The following is a 19,348-nucleotide window of genomic DNA, read 5'->3' as shown; positions in this document are numbered from 1 at the left end:
ACACTCCACACTCCCCAGTACTCCTTGCTTTGCCATCTTCCTCCCAGGGAAGCCCAGGCAGCTCTCTGCCAGGCACAGGGCTCCTTCACCTGCACATTTCCCTAACACACGTGCTTCTCTCCCAAAGGGACATTCTCCGGGTTGGGGTCACTTTGGCTGGCCACCAGAAAAAAATCCTGAACAGTATCCAGGTGATGCGGGCGCAGATGAACCAGATTCAGTCTGTGGAGGTTTGACATTCACCTGCCTCGGCTCACCTCTTCCTCCAAGCCCCGCCCCCTCTGCCCCACGTGCACCGGCCCTCCTGGTGCTTCATCCACTGCAGGGCCAGCCACCCGCCAGGAGGCCACGGGCCACGGGAAGAACCAAGCGGCACCAGCCACGAGACATCACCAAGAAAACATGCAACTCAAGCGACGGAAATAAAAAGGGAATGGGAAAAAAGAAAACAGATCCTGGGAGGGGGCGGGAAATACAAGGAATATTTTTTAAAGAGGATTCTCATAAGGAAAGCAATGACTGTTCTTGCGGGGGGATAAAAAAGGGCTTGGGAGATTCATGCGATGTGTCCAATCGGACACCAAAAGCAGTTTCTCTCCAACTCCCTCTGGGAAGGTGACCTGGCCAGAGCCAAGAAACACTTTCAGAAAAACAAATGTGAAGGGGAGAGACCGGGGCCACCCTTGGCTCCTGTCCCTGATGCTCCTCTAGGCCTCAGTCAACAACCAAGTGCCTGGAGGACAGGACAGATGGACAGGCAGCCACCCCAGGAACCCCTCTGGGAAAATCTATTCCTGCCACCACTGGGCAAACAGAAGAATTTTTCTGTCTTTGGCGAATATTTTAGAAACTCCAATGAAAGACACTGTTTCTCCTGTCGGCTCATGGGGCTGAAAGGGGCTTTTGTCCTTCTGGGTCAGGGAGAACGCAGGGACACCAGAAAGGTCAGCCTCCCTGAGGATGCCGCCCCCGGGTCTGCAGCTCCAGGTACTATCATGTGCACAGCCTGGAGGCCCGACCCGCCTGGTGCCCGCTCCCGCCAGCCCCCACCTCAAGGACTGATACTGCAGTGACTGCCGTCAGCTCCAACTGCCGCTGAGAAGGGTTGATCCTGCATCTGGGTTTGTTTACAGCAATTTGTGGACTCGGGGGTATTTTGGTCAGGGTGGTTTTGGTTTAGGGGATTTGTTTGTTGGGTTGTTTTTTTGTTTTTTTGTTTTTTTTTTTTTTAATGACAATGAAGTGACACTTTGACATTTCCTACCTTTTGAGGACTTGATCCTTCTCCAGGAAGAAGGTGCTTTCTGCTTACTGACTTAGGCAATACACCAAGGGCAAGATTTTATATGCACATTTCTGGATTTTTTATACCGTTTTCATTGACACTCTTCCCTCCTCCTACCTGCCACCAGGCCTCACCAAAGCCAACTGCCACGGGGCCATCTGGGCCATTCAGAGACTGGAGTGAGATTTGGGTGTGGAGGGGGAGGCGCCAAGGTGGAGGAGCCTTCCACTCCAGGACTGTTGACGGAAGTGACAGATTGAGGAGGAAGTGGGCTCTGAGGCTGCAGGACTGGAAGTCCTTGCCCACTTCCCACTCTCCTGCCCCAGTCGATCTAGTACTTCCCAGGCAAATAGGCCCCTTTGAGGCTCCTGAGTGCCCTCAGATGGCCAAAACCCAGTTTTGCCTCTGGGAGCCTAAACCAGGCTGCATCGGAGGCCAGGACCCGGATCATTCACTGTGATACCCTGCCCTCCAGAGGGTGCGCTCAGAGACGCGGGCAAGCATGCTCCTTCCCTTCCCTGGAGAAAGTGTGTGATTTCTCTCCCACCTCCTTCCCCCCACCAGACCTTTGCTGGGCCTAAAGGTCTTGGCCATGGGGAAGCCCTCAGCCAGGGATCTGGCCACAGACTCCCTCCTGTGAGCCAACGCAGACACCCGAGCAGAGCAATCAGTTAGTGCATTGAATGGAAATAAACACTTTAGTTATAACATGACCCCTGTTCTCTGTAAGTTCTGAGGGAGACCCTGGCACCCTTGGGAGACATGTGACCCAGGTTGCTCTTCTAAGCCCTTCCTCCCTCAGGCTTCCAGAAAGCCCAGGGCAGAGAAAACATATGGAGAACGACAGCTCCACGTGGCCTTTCTGGCCCTGGCTCGTCAAAAGCACAGGCAACAAAGGAAGTGAGTTGGAAGTGGCTCAGAACTCTTCGATGCCCTGGGTGCCAGGGTGAGCCCCTGCAGGTACATAAGGAGCAAAGAATTGACGAGGGTGCACTTGGAAGAGGGTCCGGGTGTCAGGTGAACTGTGACAGTGGGAATGTGAGGGTCTTAGAGTGCTCATGGACCCCCAGGCAGAGCCACGGGTATAATCACCTTATCCAGGCCAACTCTGGTTTTCTCTGTGCAGATGAGCTCCTGCTCACATTAAAATCAGAATTCTCCACGTGGCAGGAGGAGGCAGGGAGATGATATGCCATGGATATCCGGTCTGGCTGAGGAAGGGGAGCCAGGGAGACTACCTCTCAGGACCTTTCCCAGATCCGAGGAGATGGCCAGTGAGAAGGATGTGGGCCACAGGCAGCCAGCTAGAAGCGCCTCGGTCAGAGTGAATATCCAGCACAACCCAGCCCGTCATCTGTCACTCACCTGTTCCGGGAGCCTGAGCTGCAAAGGGAAGGAAGGGATTAGAGAAAAGAGTGGACCCCCCATGGGGACAGCAGGGCGAGCCACAGGGATAGCATTGGCAGGTTTCCCACAAACTGGCCGGCAGTGGCCCACTGGCCTTCACTTTGTGCCCCAAAGGTGCCCCGCGCGGGTGGCAGCTGTCTCGGCACACAAGGTCACCTTCTGGCGGGAGCTGCCCTGATGCTCTTTAGATTAGTTCTGTCTCCCCAGCCCACCCCCCAACTGCTCTGGGGCCCCACATGGGGCTGGCAGTCGGTGCTTCCCGTCAGATGGCTTCCTGTCCTAAACCGCTGGGCTGGTGACCACTAGCCAGCATGTCTGCACCTCCACCCTCCAGGGCCGAGGTCCTCAGTGGCCGTGGCCCCCTGCACACCTGCTTCCCAGAGCACAGGTGCTACCAGACCTCTGTGTCTCCACTTCAGGGTAACAAACAGATGTCACTGTGACTGTCCCAGGGGTACAGACGCTGCTCACATCTCTTCCACCCCACCCGCTACTGGGGCAGTCGCCCCGCCCCAACCTCTTGCTTGCTGCTCAGTGGGGAGTGGCAGGCCATGCTGCCAAGCGCCTTCCACTTAACACCACCCGCTCGCCCAGGCACACAGCTCTGAGCCACCCGCTGCCTGGTTACTAATCCTTTCCTGGCTCAACCTCCCCAAGTGCCAGCCCCCGCCTGCCCAGCAGTGTTAGGGGAGTTTCCGGCTGCTCTGCACACAGTTGGTACTGCAGGAAAGAAAGCTGCCTTGTAAACACAGGCCAGGGCACCGTGGAAATGGGGACCAGCTGCTCTGGGAGGGTACGGCTAGCAGAGCTGTACAGGGCCAGGCTGGGTAGGAGAGAGCCATGCTACCCTCCCCCACCCCTACTGCTACGAAGCCCCCAGAATGGGTCATTGTTGGTGCTCAGCAGTCCTCTCCCTGGGGGATGATTTCACAGTATCAACTGGGAAGACTCAGGCAGACCAATCAGAACGGATGATGGCCTGAGTGCTGGACCAGAGGCCTCAGAGCAGGGACCCAGGTGGTGGGGCAGTGGGAGACACTTAAGGGACTCAGGGCTGTGGCTGTTTACTAAACAGCAGTACCTCTTACTCCGATAGCATCAGCTGAACTTCCCCCAGCATTTCTAGTTGGTCCCCACCCTGCCACCATCTAGGGGCTTCTCTGCCACCACCTTGTGAGCAGTCGCTAGCCTCACACTCCTCTCCCATCAGGGGCTCATCTCCAGAAGGCTGGGAGCTTCCACCCTGCCCAGTTAATCCTCCTGCCTGGCTGAAGCACAGGAAGGACCCAGGACCCAGACCACCACCCACCCCAGGGCTGGGCCCTGGGCCACACCTGGCTCGCTCCAGGGCCTCTATTGTTTGAAGATGGTGCCGAAGGTTGGAAGACTGTTGCTGGGGAAGATAACATAAATGCATTCAAAAGACAGGGTACCACATGATGCTAGGGAAAGTGCAACCCCACCCCAGGGTAGCAGCCTGCTCCTGTCACTAAGGATGTGGATCTGGGGAGACAGTTCCCCTCACTGAGCCATCTGTAAAATAAGAGCATTGGACTGGGTGAGGCAGGCTGTGCAAAACATTTGCACACCTTAGTCCCATGAGGAAGGAGTATTCCCCCTGCATATTTGTGGGGGAAACAGGCTCAGAGGAATGAAGCACTTTGCTTAGGATAACACAGCCAGGAATGAGCAGAGCAAGGCCATGAGCTTTGGTTTTTCGGTTTCCGATGCCTCCTCTACCATGCTCAATTAGATGACAAGAAACAGTTGGTGTCTGATGCTGGCCAGTAGGAGAAGAGAAAGGTCACGTGGGCTGGGGCTGTCAGGGAGGGCTTCATGGAGGAGGCTGTCTTGAAAATGACAGAGGTGAAAAGAAAGATCACTCCAAGGTGCAGCTGCCAGAATGATCCAACATAGTGAGGAGTTGTGTCTGGATGGGCCAGTGGAATGGGGGAAGTGAGGGTTGATACAAGTGGAGGTTGAGGCAGTTCCGGCATGATGTACAGTCCAGCCACAGCAGGTTCTTGAGCAGGAGAGTAGCATAGTGAGCATCAGGTTCTAGGGAGAAGCACCAGTTCAGCCATCAGATGGGGCAGGATGCCTCCCAGCTACTCCTCTCCCTGAGAAGGAAGAGCTTCCAGCGCGGCCCTCATTTATTCCAGAAGCCAGGCCCTGCTGCTTCAGTTTCCATCCTCACTGACGCAGATAATCCAAAGAGTCACTTCAGCTGCTTGGAGCAGCAGGGTTGGGTCTTGTGCTACCTGATTCTTAATTCGGCTGATGTCTACCCCATTTCCTCCAGGCTTCTCTAGAGGTGGCAGGGGTGAGGTGGGGAGACAGCTGAGCCTGGTGGGGGCAGGGGCGGGTGTGCGGGTGGGCATGAGCAATTGCTCAGGAAACCCATCCCTGCCCGGGTCACCCTAGCCCTAGAGAGATCACCCAGACGTATTGGAATGGGTCTGGGGTCCTGTCTTTTCTAATAATGTTTCCTGGGGAAACCCAGGTTCCAATGGTTTCCTGGGGGAAACCCAGAGGGAAGCTCAGGGAGCCCCACTGTGCTGTGTGATGCTACACACACATGCGAATGCACCATCAGGCGGCCTTGACCCAGCCTTCTGCAAAATGGCTTCTGCCATCAAACTTAGGGTGGAGAATGGTCTTGCAGCTGTGAGTTTTTCCTTCAGAGAAACTAAGGTCAGAGTGTTGGTTGCAGAAAAGGACTTAGCCTTTGTCACATAACAGGAAAGAGAGTCGGCTCAGGGCACACCCCCTCAGAGGCTAATCTCAGGAGGTTGGAGCCACAGGGATTGCAATAATCGCTGAATACTTACCATATGCCAGGTGCCAAAGCATTATCCTCTCCACTTTACAAATAAGGAAACTGATTCCCAGAGGTGATTCCCAGAAGATTCCAAACAGGTCATCTGTCTGCAGTCCTTCCTTCCCACCTCCTGGGATTTCTCAAAATGTTTGCCATCGCCCACCTGTATCAGAATCTCCTAGGGTATTTATTGTTTAACTTGCAGACTCCTGGGCTCCACCCCAACCCCCTAAATCAGAATCCCTGCGGTTGGGCCCAAGAGTCTCCATTTTTGACAGGCTCCTCCAGGAGATTCCTCCAGACACTGAAATCCTCACTTGACTTCCCCCACAACAAACTGCCCTGATGTCTGCAGAGAGAGGGTCTGGTGTAGACAGGGATTAAGAAAAAGCAGGACATTGTCAGATAGGATGCCCAAACCCAGACACAGATTAGGACCCATGAAGTAGGGGGTAGGGCGACCCTCAGGAATGTGCCCAGGCTGAGCTAAGCTTTCAGGAAAATTAGAAAGACCCTCAGACCCAGAGTCTGTCTGAGTTTAGCTTCACAGCATGGAGGCTGCCTTGAGAAAGCTGATATAACAAGAAGGAGCAGCAATTTAATACTTTGGACGGGGCCCAGCAGCCCACTCAGGGCCACCCTGGAAGACCCCACAGACCCCAAGGCTATGGTCCAGGCCTGCTCACTCAACACCTGGCCAGGTGGGGCAGGCACAGGCAGGGTGGGGCTTCCAGTTGGACCTAGAGCTACAGATGCCCCCCACCACCACCACCAAGCCCAGCCACCCAGACTAAGACACGATTTTCTCTGGAGGAGAGAGAGAGCTAAGGCCCTGCCTGTACCTAAGACCTCATGGCCCCTGTTGAAGGAGAGGGAGGAGGGCGGAGGTCACAGCCAGGACCACATACACTCTTGGGGGCCCTGCTGAGACTGCAAGAGTCAAGAATTCTAAGGTTCCACAGGTGAAAGATTCCAAGATTCTAGGATTGCAAAGCCCCGCCATTCTAAGATTCCAATGGAACGATTCCATGTTTCTAAGATTCCATCACACTACGATTCTATGCTGCTAATTCTTGAAATTTCGAGTCTCATTCATTGCTGGTCCCCAAACCTGTGGGCCCTAGCATTTTTTAAAAGCACAAAAAAAAAAAAAAAAAAAAAAAGAGCAAGAAAGAGAGAAAGAGATGGGGGTGGGGAGACAGCTAAAAACATACTAACAACAGCTCCATCCTTTGGATCTGAGTTAGAGATGCATCTTGGCAGGGGTCAAAGACCCTCCTTTTGAGTGGGGTACAGAACGTCTTTCCCTGGTAGAGTGGCAGAATTGCATGCCTCAGGCCTTCCTGCGGGGAAAAGGGGCTGGTTGTTCCAGGCTACAGCTGAGTAAAGCCCCACACAGGCCACAGTGCCCACTAGCTGGTGGACCTAGGAGCCAAGCAGGGGCCTCACTGGCTCAGTTTGGGGAGGGACTTATCTGGGGTGGAATTTCCCTCCCCGCAGTGAGGAAGCTGCAGGGCCAGGGATTTACCTTGGGAGACCCCTACTGAGGAATAGACCCCAAGCAGAACCGCTTCCTGTTCAGAGCCAGAGTCTTAACACTGGACAACCACAGGGTCTTGCTGCCAACTCCAGAGCCAGGTGCCTTCCCTCTGACATTTGGGGCATAGCTTCCATGGCCACACAGCCCTTGCCCCCTTCCAAGACCCCTCTTGACCTTTCTAATCTTAGTCACTGCCTTCCAAGCTGGGAGACTACTCGGCAGAGGTGCCTGTGCATGGCTCTGTGATCAGCCTGGCCGCCATCCCCTCTGTGGATACTCTGATGGGCAGGGGGCACCAAGTTGAGCCTCTGAGGCTGAGCCAGCGTAGACCTGGCAGGGACATTCACTCACAACCAGCCTTCTTGGACTCCAGAGAAGAGTCATTACCACTTGGTCATGCCCAGCCCCCAAATCACAATTATAGCTGCTATTTCTTGAGTGTCAGCAATATGCCAGGCACCGTGCCCAACTTTTTATACACAGTGTCTTGCCTCATCCTCACACCTCTGTGAAACAGGTACAATTATTACTCCCATTCCACAGACTAGGAAACTCAGAGATGTGACATGGTGGCTCTCTCAGGTCACACAGCCAGTAAGTGGCCTCTGACCCCAGCACCCCCTTCTTAATCACTATGCTATGCTGCTACCAGTGGTATACACTCAGCCCCTCTTCACTGTCAGATCCTTTGCCAGTCAAATCCCAGATCCCCAGGGGGCACTGTGGCACCCTCTTTGAGCGTGGCCTCCCTGGAGCTGCTGTCAGAGCCACGGGCTGTGGGAGTGAGCGTGCACACTCCTTCTCCGGAAGTGTCTGCCCCAGCCTGAGCTATGCAGGCCGGAGCTCTTAACGGGGGTATGGGGCTGTCTGGCAGGGTTTCCCAGAACCCTGTTTCCTGTGGTCATAAACGTGGGTTTTCCTGACAATGTTGGGAGGTCAGGGACTGATACAGCTGGTGTTCCGACGGCTGTGGGTCAGACCTGGCTCCTCTGGACCCCACTGCTGTGACCAAGGAAATCTCACCAGCTGTGTCCAAGATCAACCCTGACCCTGTTACTCCAATGCCTTTGTAGGAGTATTTTTAGCAGAACCTTTTTTTTTCCCAAAATAAATGTGAATTGTAAAAATTATCACTTGGACTCAGTATTTCTTTTTCCTCTGAGGTTCCCCAGAGAACAAGTAGGAGCTCCCAGAGACCCTGAGCAGGGTTCTGAAGTATGACTAGGAGTTTTCCAGGGCTAAGAATGGAGCTAGGCTAAGGCTGGGCCTGGAGCTGGGGTTGGAGTGCGGATTTGGCCTGGGTTAGGGTAGAGTGTTGACATAAAGCAACTTTTAAGCTTTCTAAGAACACTCCATTGTGTTTTAACAGTTTCAGCTCTGCTGTTAGGGGTCCTAGGGTTCATATCCCAACTCTGCCATTTGTTAGCTGCCTTGCAGAGGTCACATAACTGTGCTGAGCCTCATTTTCATGTCTGCAAAACACGGGCAATTGTTTCTAACTCCTAGAGTGTGGGTGAGAAGTCAATGAGATAGAGCATGGAAAGCCTTGGCACTCACAGACATTAGCTATTATTATTGTGCTGAGCAGGAGGCCCGCAATGGCAGGGCCAATGTCTATCATACATTCTTGCTGTGTTCTTTGCAACCAAGACGATGCCTGCTGAATTAGTTCATTCTCACACTGCTCTAAAGAAATACCTGAAACTAGGTAATTTATAAAGAAAAGAGGCTTAATGGGCTCATGGTTCTGCAAGGCTGTACAGGAAGCATGATTCTGGCATCTGCTGGGCTCCTGGGAAGGCCTCAGGAAACTTAAAATCATAATGGAAGGCAAAGGGGTAGCACACACATCACCTGGTGGAAGCAGGGGCAAGAGAGAGAGGGAGGAGGTGCCACACTCTTTTAAACAACCAGATCTCACCATAACTCACTCACTATCACAAGAACAGCACCGTGGGGATGGTGCTAACCCATTCATGAGAACTCTGCCCCCATGACGCAATCACGTCCCACCAGGCCCCGCCTCCAACAACAGGGATTACAATTCGCCATGAGATTTGGTGGGGACACAGATCCAAACCATATCACTTGCCTCACGCTAGACACTCAATACATGTTTGTCAAGTAGATATCAGAGACATTCAGGGAGGGTTCCATGGTCAAATACATTTGGCAAATTCTGGGGTAAGGCAAGTTAATCAGATTTCTTTGTCCCAGGATATTGCAGAGCCTTAAATACGGTAAAAGCGCAATGTGAATCTCTAAGAAGGTGTTACCATTTGCAGGCTTTCCCTCTGGGAGAGCATCTCATGGGACCAGTGTCCCTGGGAACACACCTGGGTAATGCTCTGGGAGTTAGAGGTAGATCTGGAGCTGGGGGTTGAAGTTGGGCCTGTAAAACACTATGGCATAGAACCCAGAGAGGGATGGGAACCAGGAGGCTGTCCTCTGATTCACCATAATTGTAAGTTTCCTGAGGCCTTCCCAGGAGCCAAGCAGATGCCAGAACCATGCTTCCTGTACAGCCTTGCAGAACTGTGAGCGATGAGTGAATCATAACTCACTCATTCATTCATTCATTTTAAAAGTACTTAATGAATTCCTACTGCACAAAAGTACTGCAGTAGATGCCATGGGGAAACAAATGACTCCTGCCCCCAAGAGCTTATCAGGGCATTTGGGCTACTTCACTGCCCATGAATCAGGCACCCATGGAGAGCCAAGCCCTAGGCTGGTTCTGGGAGCGCTGCAGCGAATGAGACCCATGCCTGCCCTCATGGAAGTGCTCAGTCAGTGGAGGAGACCAGCAGGTATGTGGGTCACTACACCTCAGGCGATGTGCACGGCATTTAAGGTGTCGACAGCTTCTGGGAAGGGAGCAACTAACCCTGAAGGAGAGCCACTTGGAGAGCTGAGCAGGGTTCCAAAGCATGACTGGGAGCTCTCCAAGAAGCTGAGGGAGGACGGAGAAGAGTATTCCAGGTCGAGGAAATGGCAGATGCAAAGGTATGAAGTCAAACACTGACGTAATATATTTTGTGAATTTATATGTGCTATGGTCTGAATGTCCGCGAAAGTTCCTGTGTTGAGACGTCGTCACAAATATAACAGGATTTAGTGGGGACCTTTAGGAGGTGATTAAACCACAAGGGCAGAGACCTGGTGAAGGGGATCGAGGCCCTCTGAAAAGAGGCTTCACACCATGGTCAGCTTGCTTATTCTGCTTTTCTGCCACATGAGGACACAGAGTTTGTCCCCTTTGGCCTTTCCATCCGTTCCACCAGTGAGGACACAGAGAAGGCATTGTCTAAAAGGAGCAGGCCCTCATCAGACACTGAACCTGCTGGTGCCTTGATCTTGGACTTCCCAGCCTCCAGAACTGTGAGAAATCAGTTTCCGCTGTTTAGAAGTTACCCAGTCTTGGCTATTTTGTCATAGCAGCAGAAACTGATTAAGACACTATGTAAGTAACACTGGCACAGAAGTGATTGCTAGATTAAATGTAATACACGACCCCTTATGGCAGCTCATACAGCAGACTGGCAAGGCCACCAGATCCCTTAAGGAGGACAGTCTGTGGCAACTTGTGGTGAGGTCAGCTGGCTCAGGCACCACATGCAGGCACACAGCACGGGTGGCTCAGCTTGCAAATTTCAGGCCTGTCTTAGGTGTCCTGGGACCTGTGACCCATCACCCAAGATGACTTCGTTCCCCCAGCCTGGTTCCTCTGAGAAGCCTGGATCCCCTTTCTAGTTCCACCTGCCCCTGTTCCCGGACCACACTGGGCTTTCTTTAGACTCTGCTTCCCGTTCTGAGATCCAGTACAATCTCACAGGGGACTGCTGCCAGCTCAGGGACTCTGACCCAGGTCCCCAGCTCCCAGGTCTCTCATCAGACCCTTACTGGTTTCTCTCAACCTTCTTCTCACTCTTCTCTCCCACCCCTGGGACAGCTGAGACCAATCTTTGCCCCTCCAGGCTCCAAATGGGCACCTACAAGCTCAGTCATTTCTTTGACACAGGGGCACTGTGGCTGCCACAAGAGATGTCATCAAGGAGAAAAAGAGAAACAGGGGAGGGGCTGTTTCCCATAGTGTCTCACTGGGATTGGAGTCATGGCTATGGAGACCCCACCCCCACCCCCATGGGACTATAGAAATGCTCTGGTCCTGGTCCTCCCTCTCCTCCACCAAACCCATCAGACCAAAGTGTCTGCCTGGATCAGCCCTGCCCCAGAAACCCTGATGACACAGCGCAGGGGGCCCTGGAGCCACCAGCACCCCCCACCCTCTACCAATCACACCTGCTGTGAGCACCTCCTTCCTTGCTGCCCCCCTGGGTGGCACAAAGGTAAAACCAAGGCTCTATTGCTACAAGCCGGGTGTGGTGGCTCACGCCTCTAATCCCAGCGCTTTGGGAGGCTGAGGCGGGTGGATCACTTGAGGTCAGGAGTTTGAGACCAGCCTGGCCAACAGGCCGGGCGAGGTGGCGGGCGCCTGTAGTCCCAGCTACTCCGGAGGCTGAGGCAGGAGAATGGCGTAAACCCGGGAGGCGGAGCTTACAGTGAGCCGAGATTGTGCCACAGAACTCCAGTCTGGGCAACAGAGAGACACTCCATCTCAGAAAAAAAAAAAAGACTCTATTGCTACAGCAGAGTCCCTGGTGATGGTGAGTCCCCAGGCAGCAGAGAGTGTGCTGGAGTTGACCCCATCGCCTTCCCTCAGCCCCCCAGCCCTACACACTCACACACATCCATAAATACCCCCGTTCAGCCAGAGGCACATTTGTACAGGCACACAGATGCAGGCTCATGCTCAGTCTCAGCCCTGTACTCTGCTCGCATCACACGTACCCGCACTCAGCCTCTGTCATTACAACAGAGAACATTCTCCAACACTACTCCACATCAGGCACCGTTCTGAGTGTTTTGCCTGTATCATCCTGCTTAATCCTCTAAACTTGTGCTTTTCAAATTATCTGCGGTGGAAGACTAGATTTGTTTTTCCTTTTTTATTTAACATTTATTATTATTATTATTATTTTTTTTTTTTTTTTTTTGAGACGGAGTCTCACTCTGTCGCCCAGGCTGGAGGGCAGTGGCCGGATCTCGGCTCACTGCAAGCTCCGCCTCCCAGGTTTACGCCATTCTCCTGCCTCAGCCTCCGGAGTAGCTGGGACTACAGGCGCCCGCCACCTCGCCCGGCTAGTTTTATGTATTTTTTAGTAGAGACAGGGTTTCACCGTGTTAGCTAGGATGGTCTTGATCTCCCGACCTCGTGATCCGCCTGTCTCGGCCTCCCAAAGTGCTGGGATTACAGGCTTGAGCCACCACGTCCGGCCCATTTTTTATTATTTTTAGAGACGGCATCTCACTCTATCGCCCAGGATGGTGTGCAGTGGCATCATCATAGCTCACTGCAGCCTCGAGCTCCAGGCTCAAGTGATCCTCCCTCCCCACCTGAGCCTCCTGAGGAGCTGGGACTACAGGTGTGCCCCACCATGCCCAGCTTTCACCCCCCCCGCCAGCCTGTTGAGGATCCAGCAGATAGTCTGACTATGAAATCAACACCCAAACGTGTCCAACACCCAAACACTGTTCCACAAGACCAGTCCACTAGTCACATGTTTGGATGCCCTGAAAATGTCAGGTTGTCACACTAGGTTCTAAAATGTCTGTACCTATCTTGTCATACACTGGTAACAAATAGTTCTAGGACAGGCACCATTCCTGCCTATATTTTAAGTGGCAAAGTGGCACTGCCCTAAAGCACCCAAGAAAGTAAACAACTGTCATCATCTCCATCTCACAGAAGGGAAAACTGAGGTGCAACTTTTTTTTTTTTTTTGGTTTTTGCTTTTGGGGTTTTTTGTTTGTTTGTTTGTTTGTTTTTTGAGGTGGAGTCTCACTCTGTTGCCCAGGCTATAGTCCAGTGGCATGATCTCGGCTCACCGAAGCCTCCGCCTCCCAGATTCAAGCAATTCTCCTGCCTCAGCCTCCCGAGTAGCTGGGACTACAGGCGTGCGCCACCACACCCGGCTAATTTTTTGTAATTTTAGTAGAGACGGGGTTTCACCATGTTGGCCAGGATGGTCTCGAACTCCTGACCTCGTGATCCACCTGCCTCGGCCTCCCAAAGTGCTAGGATTACAGGCGTGAGCCACTGTGCCCAGCCGAGGCGCAGCAATTTGAAGAAACCTGCCCACAGTTACACAGCTAGCAAGGGCAGGAGCCAGGATTTGAACCCAGGGGTCTGCTCTAAAACTCCACCATCTCAGGTCCCTCCACACTTGGATACAGAGTTCCACTTACACACACAACAGAAGACACCTGCAAACAGAGAGGGGCAAGCACTCCCAACGCAAGCACACACATACGAGCATGTATCCATCCACCACAGTAAACACACATGTACACACACAGACATACAGCCACAAGTAAACAGATGTGTCTGTTTTGCTAACCAAGAAGGTCCCCAGTGCCAGCACAGTGACTGACACACAGTAGGCACTTAGAAAATACTTCCAAATAAATCAATACCCTTGTGCTCATTCACCTTCCTACCCACAGTGACACATGAACACCTGTGCACAGACTCTCGTTCATGGAGGGACTAAACCAGCAGATTAAGAGCAGTCTTTGGGTTTGGGTATATGACAATTCAAATCCTGTCTCCCTCATTAATGCTGTGTGACACAGGGAAGTCACTTCACCTCTCTAAGCCTCAATGTCATCATCTAGAAAATGGAGATTAATTTTTTATTTTTTATTTTTTTTTAATGTTTTAGACAGAGTCTTGCTCTGTCACCAAGGCTGGAGTGCAGTGGTACAATCTCAGCTCACTGCAACTTCTGCCTCCCAGGCTCAAATGATTTTCATGCTTCAACCTCCCAGGTAGCTAGGATTACAGGCACTCACCACCCCACCCGGCTAATTTTGTTTGTTTGTTTGTTTGTTTGTTTTTTAGTAAAGATGGGGTTTCACCATGTTGGCCAGGCTGGTCTTGAACTCCTGACCTCAAGGGATCTGTCTACCTCAGCCTCCAAAAGTGCTGGGATTACAAGCATGAGGTACCACACCTGGCCTAATTCATTATTTTCTGAGCAAATATTTATTGGCTGCCCACAAGTGATGGTCGGTTCACCAGGTACTGGAAATAGAGCAGTGAGCAAAACAGACAAAAACGCTTGCACACACAGAGCTCACATCCTACTTGGGGCAGACAGGCACTTAAACAATCAAACACAATATATTAGGTGGGGAGGAAGCCATGAAAAAATTAGCAGGAAAGTCTTTGGGGAGTTCTTGAGCAGGGCTGCAATTTTAAAATAGAGGGAGTGGACACAAAAGAGCGCATAATCTAAGATCCTATTTGTATGAAGATCAAGAAGAGTTCATCAATGGTGATAGAAATCATAAGAGTAGTTACTTCTGGGAAGTGTGGAAGGGAACCTTACAGAGGGCTGGAAATGTTCTACTTCTTGATCTGGTTGGTGGTCACACAGATATGTAAAAACAAAAACAAAAACAAAACAGCACAAAGATTAGTGCACCGGACACATTTTTGTACATTATCCCTCAGTTTACAAAAATAGTGTGGCCACATGAACAAAGAAATGGCTGAAGGGGGCCAGGCGTGGTGGCTTGCGCCTGTAATCCTAACACTTTGGGAGGCCAAGGTGGGTGGATCATCACTTGAGGCCAAGTGTTCGAGCCTCAAGTTGGCCAACTTGGTGAAACCCCATCTCTATTAAAAGTAGAAAAATTAGCTGGATGTGGTTGGCACACCTGTGACCCCAGCTACTCAGGAGACTGAGGCAGGAGAATCACTTGAACCCAGGAGGCGGAGGTTGCAGTGAGCTGAGATTGCACCACTGCACTCCAGCCTGGGCAACAGAGTTAGACTCTGAAAAAAAAAAAAGAAAGAAAAGAAAAGAAAGAGAGAGAGAAGGAAGGAAGGAAGGAAGGAAGGAAGGAAGGAAGGAAGGAAGGAAGGAAGGAAGGAAGGAAGGAAGGAAGGAAGGAAGGAAGAGAGAGAAAGAAGAAAGAAAAAAGAAAGAAAGAAAGGAAGAAAGGAAGAAAGAAGGAAAGAAAGAGAAAGAGAGAGAGAGAAAGAAAAGAAGAAAAGAAAGAAGGAAGGAAGAAAGGAAGGAGAAAGAAAAAGAAAAAGAAACGACTGAAGGGGTGAGGAGCAAGCGAGTGGCTTCCCAGGGAAGTGCTTTCCAGACAGAGGGGACAGCAGGAGCAAAGGCCCTGAGGCCAGAGGATGCCTCGAGTGCTCAAGGATCTGCAAGGAGGCCAGGATGCCTGGAGCAGAAAGAATAAGGGGGAGAGTATGAAGAGCTGGGGTCCTCTGTGGACCATGAGGGGAACTTGCACTTTTCTCTGCATGAGATGAAAGCTTGTGGAGTATCTGAGAGCACCAGTGCCGTGATCTGACTTTTAAAAGGATTGATCTGATTGCCCTGCAGAACGATGATGGGGAGATGTATCAGTCACGATTCTCCAGAGAAACAAAACCAGTAAGATATACATTAAAAGATTTATTTCAAGGAATTGACTTACCCAAATCAGTTAGCATATCCAGAATCCGTCGGGCGGGCCAGCAGGCTGGAATCTCTCAGGCAGGAGCTGAGGCTGCAGTCCAGAGGCAGAATTTCTCCTTCCTTAGGGAAACCTCAGTTTTGCTCTTAAGGCGCCTTTCACTGATTGGATGAGGTCTATCCAGATTACTGAGGATAATCTCCTTTACTTAAAGTCCACTGATAGTAGATATGAGCCACATATACAAATACCTTCACAGCAACACCTGGATTAGTGTTTGAATTATTGGGTTCTACAGCTTAGCCAAGATGACACAGAAAACCAACCATCACGAGGAACCAGGAGAGAAGCAGGATTATAGTTAGCAAATAACGATAATAACCCCAGAGGGAGAGGAGAGTGGCTTGGAACAGGGCGGCAGGAGAAGAAGTGGTGAAAAGAGACTGGGTTCTGGGCACAGCAAGAAGGTCAAGCCAGCAGGATTTGCTGACGGATTGGATGTGGGTGTGAGAGAAACTGGGGACCAAAAAGGCCTCCAAAGTGTCTGACCTGAGCAACAGGAAACATGGAGCTGCCACTAACTAAAATGAGGCAGACTGCAGGAGGAGCCGGTTTAAGGGAAGATGGATAATTCCATTTTGGACATAAGTTAGAGAGCCTCTTAAACATCAAGCAGGCAATTGAATATATGAGTCTGGAGGCAGAGGAGTAAATCTGGAGTCTGGGATTTAGCCAGATGCGCTGGCAAAGCCAAAGCGGAACCAAGGAGATAAGAGTAAACGCGAGAGTGACAATAGCGGCCGGGTGCAGTAGCTCACCCTGTAATCCCTGCATTTTAGGAGGCCAAGGCAGGCGGATCACCTGAGGTCAGGAGTTCGAGACCAGCCTGGCCAACATGGCGAAACCCCATCTCTACTAAAAATACAAAAATTAGCCAGGCGTGGTGGTGCACGCCTGTAATCCCAGCTACTCGGGTGGCTGAGGCAGGAGAATCACTTGAACCTGGGAGGCGGAGGTTGAAGTGAGCCAAGATCATGCCACTGCATTGCAGCCTGGGCGACAGAATGAAACTCTTTCTCAAAAAAAAAAAAAGAGTGACAATAGCAATGGACCTTGGGACCAAAGGCAGGTACAGAGCGCAGGGCAGCATGATGGATGAAGACAAGGCTAAGGTGTGGGACCAATGCATTCGTTATTGGGGGCAGGGGGAGATTTTTGGAATGAGGATGCTGGAGGAAGTGACTTAGGAATACGAGAGGTAGCAGTTGGAAATCAGGGTCCTTAAAATTAAGATGATTGAGAGGCTGCTGTTTTTAAATCAAGTGAATGACCATAGGACATAGGAGGTAGGATAGATGGCAAGGGAGGAGCTCAAGGAACCCAGGGGCAGGGTGTCAGCAGCGTCATCCCAGGTGGTTATTGAAAGCACCAAGAATTCAGACCCAGCCAGGGGTGGTGGCTCAGACCTGTAATCTCAGCACTTTGGGAGACCAAGGCGGGCAGATCACTTGAGCCCAGGAGTTCAAGACTAGCCTGGGCAACATGGCAAAACCTCATCTCTACCAAAAAAAAAAAAAGACAAAAAATTAGCCAAGTGTGGGGGCATGCACCTGTAGTCCCAGCTACTTGGGAGGCTCAAGTGGGAGGAGGAGGCGGGAAGGGGGTGGGTGGGAAGTCTCCCTGATGGCCTGAGAGTCAAGCTGGGAGTGCTCACCCTCCACCTTGCAGGGCCTTCGTGAGGGCTAAATAGGCCCACCCTATTTAGGGAGGGCTAAATAGAGCTAATGGGGGGCCACAGTGCCCAGCAGACAGCCTGGCCCATAGTAAGGGCTCTGCAAGCGCTACTCCCTATGACCCCCTAGAAGCAGCCCTGCACTGCCAGTGGGGGATGGGAGGCGGGGCAGGGATGGAAGCTGAGTTGGCCTTTTTTCCATGGAGCCACTCTGCCCCCTGGGGGATGGGGTGGGCAATGGTTAGAGCTGAGTGCCAGAGAGAAGCATTATAACATCCTGGGGTAGGTGGGGAGCGCTGGGTATTTGACTCCCTGCCCCCTGCTCCCTACCCCGACTGGGAACCAGGCCAATGTGTGGGGAGCTAGAGATACAGTGATGGGGCAGGAAGCAGAGAAGGTCGAATCAAAGATTATTCCCCTATCAGCTGCCCTGGGTACCCCTTGCAAAGGCCCCACATCTGACTTATTAATAATTAATACTGGCTGGGCCTGGTGGCTTACACTTTTAATCCCAGCACTTTGGGGGGCCAAGGCAGGAGCATCACTTGAGGCCAGGAGTTCAAGACCTGCCTGGGCAACATAGCAAAACCCTATCTCTACAAAAACTAAAAAAAAAAAAAAGGAGAAATAATAATAATGTATGTCAGTTCCAAGCCATCAGCCTCAGAATTTCTCTACAGAAAGAACTCGGGAGCAGCCAGTCGCTGGGGTGAAGAACTAGGAGGCTGGTCTTGCAGTTGGAGTTACCTAGCCAGGGTGCTATTTGTCTTCAGATGGTGAGTTTATTGGAGGCTGTCTGGGGAGGGTGAGCCAATGGACCCCACCAACCATGACCCCTCCATCATATGCTTTTCCTCACTGAATGTTATGACCACCCAGATGGTTACTACCAGGGTGGACTCTTTCAGGTTTAACAACCAACTTCCAACTGTAGTTACTGGATGCTGGTTGACATTTCTGTTTAAGTTAAGAAGGTAAGATAAAAAGTGAGGCTGGGTGAGGTGGCTTATGCCTGTAATCCCAGCACTTTGGGAGGCTGAGGCAGGCGGATCATGAGGTCAAGAGATTGAGACCATCCTGGCCAATGTGGTGAAACCCTGTCTCTATTAAAAATACAAAAATTACCAGGCATGGTGGCACGTGCCTGTAGTCCCAGCTACTTGAGAGTCTGAGGCAGGAGAATCACTTGAACCCGGGAGGCGGAGGTTGCGGTGAGCCGAGATCACGTCACTGCACTCCAGCCTGGCAACAGAGCGAGCCTCTGTCTCAATAAATAAATAAATAAAAGTGAAACAGGCCAGGTGCAATGGCTCATGCCTGTAGTCCCAATATTTCAGGAGGCCAAAGCAGGAGGATAGCTTGAGCCCAGGAGTTTGAGACTAGCCTGGGAAACATAGTGGGACCCTATCTCTACAAAAAAAAAAAAAAAAATTGTTTTTAATTAACTGGGCGTGGTTACATGTGCCTGTAATCCCAGCTACTTGGGAGACTGAGGTGGGAGGATCACATGAGCCCAGGTCGAGGCTGCAAGGAGCCATGATTGCGCCACTGCACTCTAGCCTGGGCGACAGGGTGAGACCCTGTCTCAAAAAAAAAAAAAAAGTGAAACAATAAAGATTATGTTGGAACTTCATTCATTCCTCAGTGACATAAGTGATTTCTACTATAAAATTCAATTTTTTATTTATTTACTTACTTATTTATTTATTTATTTTGAGACAGAGTCTCACCTGTAGCCCAGGCTGGAGTGCAGTGGTGCAATCTCGCTCACTGCTACCTCCGCCTCCCGGGTCCCCGTTCAAGCAATTCTCCTGCCTCAGCCTCCCAAGTAGCTGGGATTACAGGCACGTGCCACCATCCCAGCTGATTTTTGTATTTTTAGTAGAGACGAGGTTTCACCGTGTTGGCCAGGCTAGTCTTGAACTCCTGATCTCGTGATCCACCCGCCTCGGCCTCCCAAAGTGCTGGTATTACAGGCGTAAGCCACTGCGCCCGGCCTAGAATTTAATTTTTAATGATGGC

General features: G+C 51.5%; 1 protein-coding gene across 5 annotated transcripts in view; it reads left to right on the top strand.

Moving 5' to 3' along the window:
* Positions 1–8,183, top strand: part of EPHB2 (EPH receptor B2) — a 213,161-nt gene extending 204,978 nt beyond the window's left edge. For all 5 annotated transcript variants that reach the window (XM_073007717.1, XM_073007716.1, XM_038002726.2 and 2 more), the window contains one exon: positions 128–8,183. In XM_073007717.1, coding sequence (XP_072863818.1) covers positions 128–236 — 109 coding nt within the window. In that variant the 3' untranslated portion in view covers positions 237–8,183. The remainder of the gene's footprint in view (positions 1–127) is intronic.
* Positions 8,184–19,348: the final 11,165 nt, after the last annotated feature.

Source organism: Chlorocebus sabaeus, chromosome 20 (genome assembly GCF_047675955.1).
Source record: "Chlorocebus sabaeus isolate Y175 chromosome 20, mChlSab1.0.hap1, whole genome shotgun sequence".
Lineage (NCBI taxonomy): Eukaryota > Metazoa > Chordata > Mammalia > Primates > Cercopithecidae > Chlorocebus > Chlorocebus sabaeus.
This window is presented reverse-complemented; position numbering and strand designations above follow the sequence as displayed.